The sequence below is a fragment of the Hyperolius riggenbachi genome, chromosome 10 (assembly GCF_040937935.1).
Source record: "Hyperolius riggenbachi isolate aHypRig1 chromosome 10, aHypRig1.pri, whole genome shotgun sequence".
Taxonomy (NCBI): Eukaryota; Metazoa; Chordata; class Amphibia; order Anura; family Hyperoliidae; genus Hyperolius; species Hyperolius riggenbachi.
In genome coordinates, this window is record NC_090655.1 from 180,964,393 (window position 1) to 180,975,134 (window position 10,742).

The 10,742-nt window shown below is 41.5% G+C and overlaps 1 protein-coding gene across 1 annotated transcript in view; it reads left to right on the top strand.

Annotated features, from left to right (window-relative positions):
• LOC137533993 (peroxisomal N(1)-acetyl-spermine/spermidine oxidase-like) overlaps positions 1-9,882 on the top strand; it is a 180,371-nt gene extending 170,489 nt beyond the window's left edge. Inside the window, exon 7 of the mRNA XM_068255323.1 lies at positions 9,337-9,882. Coding sequence (XP_068111424.1) covers positions 9,337-9,486 — 150 coding nt within the window. The 3' untranslated portion in view covers positions 9,487-9,882. The remainder of the gene's footprint in view (positions 1-9,336) is intronic.
• Positions 9,883-10,742: the final 860 nt, after the last annotated feature.

Consider the following 10,742-nt stretch of genomic DNA (forward strand, 5'->3'; position numbering starts at 1 on the left):
TCATCAATTCTCAGGAAGATAGTGACAAATTGCAACAGGATCTGGATAGGATGGCTATATGGGCACATAAATGGCAGATGAAATTCAATGTTGAAAAATGTAAAGTCATGCATTTTGGTCGTACCAATGGTCTAGCACCATACTGTAATGATCGGTGTAACACAGAGAGGATCTGATTACCGGTGATCTTCAGTATCACTGGAAATACAGATATATACCAGATTATTGATGATCTGCAGTATCACCGATAAGCAGATATATATAAGCTAACCTCTGGACACCTGAGTAGAGTAAGAGTGTTTGGTGCAACAGTAATACTTTGAGGACTGAGCCTCAGAAACAAGTTCCGTACAGCAAGGAGTACTGCACAAATACACATTCCTTCCGTAGACCTGGACTCTCCCGGGGGAGGAGTCAGGCTGAAGGTAGGAAGGACAGAACGGGAGTGACACCCAGGAGGGGGTGTCACTAACAGATCTAGGAACTGCCTCTAACAGTAAGGTCAGTTCTCGAGGTCGGACAAGCCAGGTCGTAAACACACGGACAGATAAAGTACAGATTCAGAAGGCAGAGGCGGAGTCTAAAGTACAGGCAGGGTTCAGCAACAGGGTATCAGAAATATCGAGGTACAAAATCAGGAGGCAGATGCAGAGTCTAAGGACGAGCCGGTGTTCGGCAACAGAGTATCAGAATGGCAAAGTACAGGATCAGAGTTCAGAAGAATAGTCAGGCAGGCAGAAGGTCATAACAGATAATCACAATCAAACTAGTACTTTAGACTATCATTAGAATCTAGCGAAGTGTAGGATTACAGCTCCAGCTGGTCCCGGCACACTTTAGGATCTGACTCAGGTCTGAGTGCTACCACGTTGTGATCGCAACACCAGACAACCAGCAACTGCACAGCCAGCAGTATATATACACAAAGGCTCTCCAGCACCACCCTAAGTGCTGGACCAATGAAAAGAGGCAGAATTGTCAGCTGACCCTTTTCTGACTGCCATATAAGCCCTGCCTCTCTGCGTGCATGCGCGTCATTCTGAACCTAGGTGGTCGCACCGCTATCTGCGCCAGCGGCGACCTCCCCGCGCTGTGGGTCATACTGTAAGGAACAAGGCCATGCGCACCAACCGCCGCGTCAGACGCGGCAGTTTCTCCGCGTTCTGCAAGCCATGCGCGGAAAGAGCCGCCTCACGCTGAGTCAAAGCGGCGGCTCTTCCGCGTTTCTTCACACATACAAAATAAACGGGATACAGATGGGGACATCAAACTTGGAGAGGGACTTAGGAGTACTCATTGACAACAAGTTAAATAACCGTATTCAATGCAAAGCCGCTGCAGCTAAAGCTAATAAATTGTTGTATGCATTAAAAGGGAAACAAAAACTTGAGATGCTAGCATAATATTGCCACTGTTTAACTCTCTAGTTATTCCACACCTGGAATATGGAATTCGGTTCTGGGAGCCACATTACAGGAAAGAGATTGTAATTTTAGAGCAGGTGCAGAGACGAGCAACAAAATTGATACGAGGGATGGAAGGTCTCACTTACCAAGAAAGGTTAGATAAACTGGGTTTATTGAGTCTAGAGAAAAGATACCTTAGAGGGGATCTAATTAACATTTATAATTCTATCAGAGGGCAATATAAAAGATTGGCAGATGAGCTTTTGTGACTCTCTTGCAACTAGCAGAGTCCCAGTGAATTGGCGTACAGCCCACGTTTTCCCATTATTTAAGAAAGGCAAAAAATCTGATCCAGGAAATTATAGACCTGTAAGCTTAACATCAGTTGTATGCAAACTATTTGAGGGGTTACTAAGAGATACTATACATGACTTCATAGTAGAAAATAATCTTATTTCTCAGCATCAACATGGGTTTACTAAAGACAGGTCCTGTTTGACTAACATGCTCAGCTTTTATGAGGTAGTGAATGCTAATATGGATATTGGGAATGCTGTAGATGTGATATACTTGGACTTTGCAAAGGCCTTCGACACTGTTCCCCACAGAAGTCTGGTGCAAAAGTTGAGGATGCAAGGACTGGGGAAGAGTTTGTGTGCACGGATAGGGAACTGGCTAATGGACAGAAAACAAAGAGTTGTGGTCAATGGATCGTACTCAAAATGGGAGACTGTTAGCAGTGGGGTCCCACAGGGGTCTGTACTGGGTCCAGTGCTCTTCAATCTATTTATTAATGACCTAGTAGATGCAGTAGTGAGCAATGTTGCTATTTTTGCAGATGATACAAAATTGTGCAGAATCATCAACTCTCAGGAAGATAGTGTCATATTGCAACAGGATCTGGATAGGATGGCTATATGGGCACATACATGGCAGATGAAATTCAATGTTGACAAATGTAAAGTCATGCATTTTGGTCGTACCAATGGTCTAGCACCATACAAAATAAATGGGATACAGTTGGGAACATCAAACTTGGAGAAGGACTTAGGAGTACTCATCGACAACAAGTTAAATAATCGTACTCAATGCCAAGCCGCTGCAGCTAAAGCGAACAAAATTTTGGGATGCATTAAAAGGGAAATAAAAACTCGAGATGCTAGCATAATATTGCCCCTGTTTAACTCTCTAGTAAGGCCACATCTGGAATATGGAATTCAGTTCTGGGCACCACATTACAAAAAAGATATTGCAGTTTTAGAGCAGGTGCAGAGACGAGCTACAAAATTGATACGTGGGATGGAAGGTCTCGCTTACCAAGAAAGGTTAGATAAACTGGGATTATTTAGTCTAGAGAAAAGACGCCTTAGAGGAGATCTAATTAACATGTATAAATACATCAGAGGGCAATATAATAGCTTGGCGGATGAGCTTTTTGTCCCTAGGCCTTCTCAAAGGACTAGAGGATATGAGATGCGCATGGAGGAAAAACGGTTTAGCCATTTATTTAGGAAAGGGTTCTTTACAGTAAGAGTGATTAAGATGTGGAATGCATTGCCACAGGAAGTTGTTATGGCAAACTCTATACCTGCATTTAAAGGGGGCTTAGATGCTTTCCTTGCGTTAAAAGACATCCATGGCTACAATTACTAGGTTATGCCTAATGATGTTGAACCAGGGATTTTATCTGATTGCCATCTGGAGTCAGGAAGGAATTTTTCCCTTTTGGGGCAAATTGGACCATGCCTTGTGGGTTTTTTTTTGCCTTCCTCTGGATCATCAGGGGTATGTGGAGGACGGGCTGGAGTTGTACTTTGTACTGGTTGAACTCGATGGACGTATGTCTTTTTTCAACCAAAATAACTATGTAACTATGTAACTTTTTGTCCCTAGGCTTTTTATAAAGGACTAGAGGACATGATCTGCACATGGAGGAAAAACGTTTTAGTCATTATTTAGGAAAGGGTTCTTTACAGTAAGAGTGATTAAGATGTGGAATGCATTGCCACAGGAAGTAGTTATAGCAATTTCTATATCTTAATATAAAGGGGGCTTAGATGCTTGCCTTGCATTGAAAGACATCCATGGCTATAATTACTAGGTAATGCCCAGTGGTGTTGATCCGGGGATTTTATCTCATTGCCATCTGGAGTCGGGAAGGAGGAATTTTTTTCCCTTTTGGGGCTAATTGAACAATGCCTTGTAAGGGTTTTTCGCCTTCCTCTGGATCAACAGGGATACGTGAGGGAGCAGGCTGGTGTTGTACTTTTTTTTTTTTTCTGGTTGAACTCGATGGACGTTTGTCTTTTTTCAACCCAAATAACTATGTAAAATGTAACCATTTTAAGCAAACCAAGAAGAAAGATACATTTATATGATAACCAATTCTATCTTTAGAACTAATGCTAAGTCAGATCAGCCTGACAGCTGTAGTCACTTCCTAGTGCATCACAACCATTTCAACGGCTAACAATTTACCGCATTCTTTGAACTATAAGACACATTCTTTCTCTCTCAAAAGTGTGTGTGTATGTGGGGGGGGAGGAGTCAGTGCATCTTTTTTTTGGGAAACCTAAATACATGTCATTACAATGTCATTACAATGAGTTGAGTAAACAATCGGTCTTATCTATTTGTCATAAATCAGCTCACATCCTCTCAAGACCTTATTTGAATGTCTTGTTTCAATTAAGGCATTGTAATTATTATTATTTATGTATTGTATTTATAAAGCGCCAACATATTACGCAGCGCTGAACATTAATTTAGGTTACAGACAATATTTAGGGTTACATACAGCAATATGACAATACAGGAATACAAGAAAACCAGATCACACAGCACAGTATGAGTACAAGGTAATGCTTAGTCAGTCACTGGATGGAGCATGGAGATTAGGCAAGTTACGTTCACTCAAGTGCATAGCATGGGTGCAAAGTAATGGAGGTGCATGATCGGGTAGGACACAAAAGGAGGAGGACATGTATTTATGTTTCCAAAAAAATCCATGTATCATTTTGATGTTGTATATAGCTGTGTGCTTTAACAACATGTCAGCGTACAGGGTTCAAGTATGATGAAGCCACAATAGCCTAAACTTACTCGTATTTTTCTAAGTTAGCCAATAAATGGTATCATCCTGATTCAAAACTTCTTGATGATACATTGCAAGGAGGCTCTTAATGGACAACATGTGTTGGCGCCACTAGTTGTATTTTATTGGCTGTGCAAGGTGAAAGGTTACGGCAGCAAGTGATTTAAGAGACTGCACATTCATCATTCACAGTACTTCCTCTGTATCTGCAGCCGTGGTTAATGTCTTTGTGTTTCATCTTTCTTTCCCTGCTGGTGCCTTCTTCTTTCAGTTTCTAATTTCTCCTACTTCCCTATTCTACTCATATTTTTTTGTTCCTGTTTGTGTCTACAGAATCACTACGGACTTACTTCTAGAATACAGTTAATGTAGTGAAGGGAATACTTCAAATAGTTCAAATCACTACTGTGATTTCTATCTGTCTAATTGGGCACATGGGAAGGACATTAGCTGTATCTATTGTTTTTAAAATGGACATATGCCCATCAGGCATGCTAGTAAAGAGAGCGGAGTTGGTGATGCTGGGGTTAATATTTAGTGTAGCTGGTGGGGGACGCAGGGGTTAGTGTAGGTGGGAGGCAGAGGGGGTTACTGTAGGTGGGGTTACTGTAGTTGGAGGTGGCAGCAGGGGTTAGTGTAGCCGGGCAGTGTAGGTTAGAGACAACTTGGGGGGAAAACTCCACAAGAAGCCCCTGCACCATAGAGGCATCAGGTTTAGTATACATTTTTTTCACTGGTATTTGCCCTCTAAACCTAGGTGCCTCTGATAGACCAAAGTGTCTTATGGTCCGAAAAATACAGGTATGTTTTTTCCATGTTTGCTACTGGCATCTGGCTGCTTTTTTCTTAATGCTATGTGTAATCAAAATAATGTACCTGTGACAGGTTCATGATACTATAGATGCAACTGAAGGCTGGTGCACACCTAGAGCGCTTCTGAGTGCTTCTCAAAACGCTAGCGCTTCAAATGGGATGGATCACACCAGAGCAATGTGATTTTTTTCCCAAACGCAAACACAGGTCCTGCAGCATTTCCGAGGGGATTCAGCACCAATGTTTAGCGAACAAAAGTGGAAAATCATTCTAAAAGGCGCTAGAACAGAGCGATTTTCCAAGCTTTTTTTTTACAAAAGCTGTACATGTCCAGCTCCACTGTACAGAAAATAAAAAAATGCTACACCAAAATGCTCCACAAATCGCTAGGCATAACTAGAAAATCACTAGGCGCATGCCTAGAATCACTTAGAAAAATCACTTCTAGCGCTTTTAAGTGTGCACCAGCCCTGTCAGTGAAGGCTCATGTCGTTATCTGCAGCCATGCTGCAGTCATATCTTCTGTACATCACTCATTAAACAAATAAGACAATACAATATCGATTGGCTGATTTTATATTGAAATCAACAGAATACATACAGTGGGTTGCAAAAGTATTCAGCCCCCTTGAAGTTTTCCACATTTTGTCACATTACTGCCACAAACATGCATCAATTTTATTGGAGTTCCACGTGAAAGACCAATACAAAGTGGTGTACATGTGAGAAGTGGATCGAAAATCATACATCATTCCAAACATTTTTTTACAAATAAATAACTGCAAAGTGGGGTGTGCGTAATTATTCAGCCCCCTGAGTCAATACTTTGTAGAACCACCTTTTGCTGCAATTACAGCTGCCAGTCTTTTAGGGTATGTCTCTACCAGGTTTGCACATCTAGAGACTGAAATCCTTGCCCATTCTTCTTTGCAAAACAGCTCTAGCTCAGTCAGATTAGATGGACAGCATTTGTGAACAGCAGTTTTCAGATCTTGCCACCGATTCTCGATTGGATTTAGATCTGGACTTTGACTGGGCCATTCTAACACATAGATATGCTTTGTTTTAAACCATTCCATTGTTGCCCTGGCTTTATGTTTAGGGTCATTGTCCTGCTGGAAGGTGAACCTCCGCCCCAGTCTCAAGTCTTTTGCAATCTCCAAGAGGTTTTTTTCCAAGTGTGCCCTGTATTTGGCTCTATCCATCTTCCCATCAACTCTGACCAGCTTCCCTGTCCCTGCTGAAGAGATGTATCCCCCGAGCATGATGCTGCCACCACCATATTTGACAGTGGGGATGGTGTGTTCTGAGTGATGTGCAGTGTTAGGTTTCTGCCACACATAGCGTTTTGCATTTTGGCCAAAAAGTTCCATTTTGCTCTCATCTGACAAGAGCACCTTCTTCCACATGGTTGCTGTGTCCCCCACATGGCTTGTGGCAAACTGCAAACGGGACTTCTTATGCTTTCTGTTAACAATGCCTTCCTTCTTGCCACTCTTCCATAAAGGCCAACTTTGTACAGTGCATGACTAATAGTTGTCCTATGGACAGAGTCTCCCACCTGAGATGTAGATCTCTGCAGCTCGTCCAGAGTCACCATGGGCCTCTTAACTGCATTTCTGATCAGTGCTCTCCTTGTTTGGCCTGTGAGTTTAGGTGGATAGCCTTGTCTTGGTAGGTATACAGTTGTGCCATACTCCTTCCATTTCTGAATGATCGCTTGAACAGTGCTCCGTGGGATGTTCAAGGCTTTGGAAATCTTTTTGTAGCCTAAGCCTGCTTTAAATTTCTCAATAACTTGATCCCTGACCTGTCTTGTGTGTTATTTGGACTTCACTGTGTTGTTGCTCCCAATATTCTCTTAGAAAACCTCTGAGGCCCTCACAGAGCAGCTGTATTTGTACTGACATTAGATTACACACAGGTGCACTCTATTTAGTCATTAGCACTCATCAGGCAATGTCTATAGGCAACTGACTGCACTCAGATCAAAGGGGGCCGAATAATTATGCACACACCACTTTGCAGTTATTTATTTGTAAAAAATGTTTGGAATCATGTATGATTTTCGTTCCACTTCTCACGTGTACACCACTTTGTGTTGGTTTTTCATGTGGAATTCCAATAAAATGAATTCATGTTTGTGGCAGTAATGTGACAAAATGTGGAAAACTTCAAGGGGGGCGAATACTTTTGCAACCCACTGTATTTAGTGTGTGTAAGTGTTGATCTCATTTTATGTCATGTGAATACAGTGTCATGATTCTGACACAAATACAGATGCTATAATCCAGGGGTAGGGAACCTATGGCTCAGGAGCCAGATGTGGCTCTTTTAATGGCTGCATGTGGCTCCCAGACAAATCAGGAGGGATTGATTCACTAAGCTGCACTGCTCGTGTGTATGGGAAAAACCTGCACAGGCACCTGTCGGCTGTTAGAAATAGCACACAATGGGCTCGATTCACTAAAGTGAGATAACTGCTTTCACAACCTGCGATCACGTTTAACGGATGGAATTTTCAACGCCTGCATGAAGCTTAAAGGGAACCTGAACTGAGAAACGTTATTTAAAATAAACACATGAGGTAACTTCAAATGAACATTACATAGTTACCTTGCCGTCAGTTCCTCTCAGAAGCTCACCATTTTCTTTTGACAGTAATCTCTTCCAGTTCTGACAGCATTTTGTCAAAACTGAAATATATCAGTTGCTGTCAGTTATATATCAGTTGCTGTCAGTTATAGCTGAGAGGACAACTGATGGTGCCATGTATCCCTATAGCTCAAGTGGGCAATGTTACAGTTTAACAGTGTGCTGACCAGGAAGCTGTTCTGGAGTAATGGCCATTTTCAAAATGGAGGACGGAGAATTCCCTTGATCACATTGGACAAACAGGACACAGAAGAGGAGAAAGAGATTGAGGAGTAGACTACACGGGAGGCAAGTATGACCTGTGTATGTTTATTTTGACTTTAAATTTTCAGTTCAGGTTTCCTTTAACCTCACCGCATAGCAACTAGACTACAAAGCCATCAGCAAAACCATGCAGCACCAGAAGTGGCATTAATGGTAGAAAGTACTTTATTCATCATTGGTTAGCAACAGCATAACAACATTATTAAAAATAATTTGAAGACTTATTGTACTTTAAAAGTGTTGGTCTTACATAAAATGCACACATTTACTTGTATTTAGTTTGAAACATATTATTTGGCTCTCACTAAATTACATTTTAAAATTTGTGGCGTTCATGGCTCTCTCAGCCAAAAAGGTTCCTGACCCATGCTATAATCCATTTCAATCTGAAACAGTTGTTTGTGTTAAATTTGAACTACCACATCCCTGTCAAGGAAATTGAGAGAGGACACAAAATACAGAAACAATTTAAAGAGAATCTGTACTCTAAAATTCTTACAATAGAAACCATTCCATTCTATTTATTATGTTCTCCTGGGCCCCTCTGTGCTGTTTCTGCCACTCCCTGCTGCAATCCTGGCTTGTAATTGCCAGTTTTAGGCAGTGTTTACAAACAAAAGACATGGCTGCTAACAGCATGTGATAGGCGGAGAGTAGCTCAGTGTGTGAGTCATACAGAGCTTAGAGGGGGCCTGGAGAGAGTGTGTGTAGCTTCTATCCTATCACAAGCAGACCAGCACATTCCAGCCTGAGTGCCTGAGCCCGACAGAGCCGACAGAGGAAAGAAGATTAGATTATATAACAGATATAACACAGCCACTGTGCAACTAGGAAAGGCTGCAGTAAGCCAGAGCACATTAGAACAGGTATAGGAACTTATAGGATAGATGAAATAAGGCAGAACATTTTGTTACATAGTCTCTAACTATCTAAACCATGGCCAAAGAAATACAATGTTGTTTTTGCAGAAAAGTATGCATGCTGTTGTAGCCAATATGACTGAAATGTTTTCTGTGTTCTAAGGTAAACTATATGCACCAAAAAGCCAACTACCTGGCAACATTTTTGCTTCAGTAGGTAAGAATATATATTTTTTCTGATAAGCCTTTGCAGGTACTTTTTGCTGGAGAAGCTACAGAGAGAAACTTCCACTCTACAACCCATGGAGCTTTGATGTCTGGCCGCAGGGAGGCACTGCGTTTAATTGACAGATATCCGCACATTGCAGCAGATGCGAGCAAAGCCAAGATCTAAAGTAGTCCATAAGTATCAGAAGATGTTTAGCTGGTCAGTTGTGCAGGCACAATCCACCTTTCCAGCAGTGTCTTTACTTAATTTTTTAAATGTATATAGGTAATCTAAGCATATGCGTTTAAACTGTGGATTAAAGAGAAGAAAATGTGGCTAAATGCTTTCTGTTGCCCACTTATCTCTGCTAGCGAAGAGAAGAGTTTCAGATCTGTCGGACTGTCATTTGAACACTGGTAGAGTGTCTGCTGTGCTCTTATGAGATCCAGCTGACCATTATCTGTAAGCAGCTTTTCAAACTTTTTGCTAAGCCATTTTTTGATGTGTCCAGATGGTTTTGATATTATTTGATATTTGCACTTTCAAATATTACATTTCAAAATAAAAATTATATTCATGTTATCCTGTAGTATTATTTCTATGCCAGGTAGATGAATCAGGAGATCCGCTGCAAAGGATTTGGGTTTGTTACTCTATGCTTTCTCAGGGCAACCTACCACCTGCATATTGGCGTGGCGCTGTCTATTAATATAACATAACACTCGAGGGTCAAATGATTTAAAAAATGCTGTATTATTGTAAAACCCAATAAATCACATACATTGCACAATAATCTCCCAAATATTGCACCAACCCTATAAGACCCGGAGCGATGGCCACCTCCTCAGCACTTAACACTTCAGTCCCTGCATGGTACCACAAAACCCTTTTTCTACCTCTTATTGAATCTGTAGAAAACAAATGCAGGTTCAGTTTCTTCCAAGGCTTTTAAAAAATAGCCAAATTCCTGTAAGTGTTCTCTGCACCAATTTACTTCAAAGGAATAGGTTGAACAGAATATATTCCACTGTGCTCAATTTTTAATCATCATGCATGGTAAATCAGGCCAGGAGCTTTAACTCACACAGTCTTCCGGAAAAAGGAATAAAAACACATGCTCACCCAGGCTTCTCCGCTCAGACCTCACCCCAGTGCACTTGGCGGGGCACCGCTGAATGGCTTGTCACTTACTTGGCACTGTCTATTCTCTTGAACCTTTAGTCTCCACTGTAGATTTTTAATTCGTTTCAGTTCTTGCTCAACATTGTTTCGGTGACTGTTTCAGTGACCCTAACCCTATGGTTCCTGAAGTTTTGTCTTAACAGCAATATATCAGTTTTAACCTCATCTATGTGAGGCTATATTGGTGAGGCTCGACTGTGGTATATTTAACGCCTCTAACACCCTTTTTATGTTGTCCATTGTGGCCACTGGGAATGGCA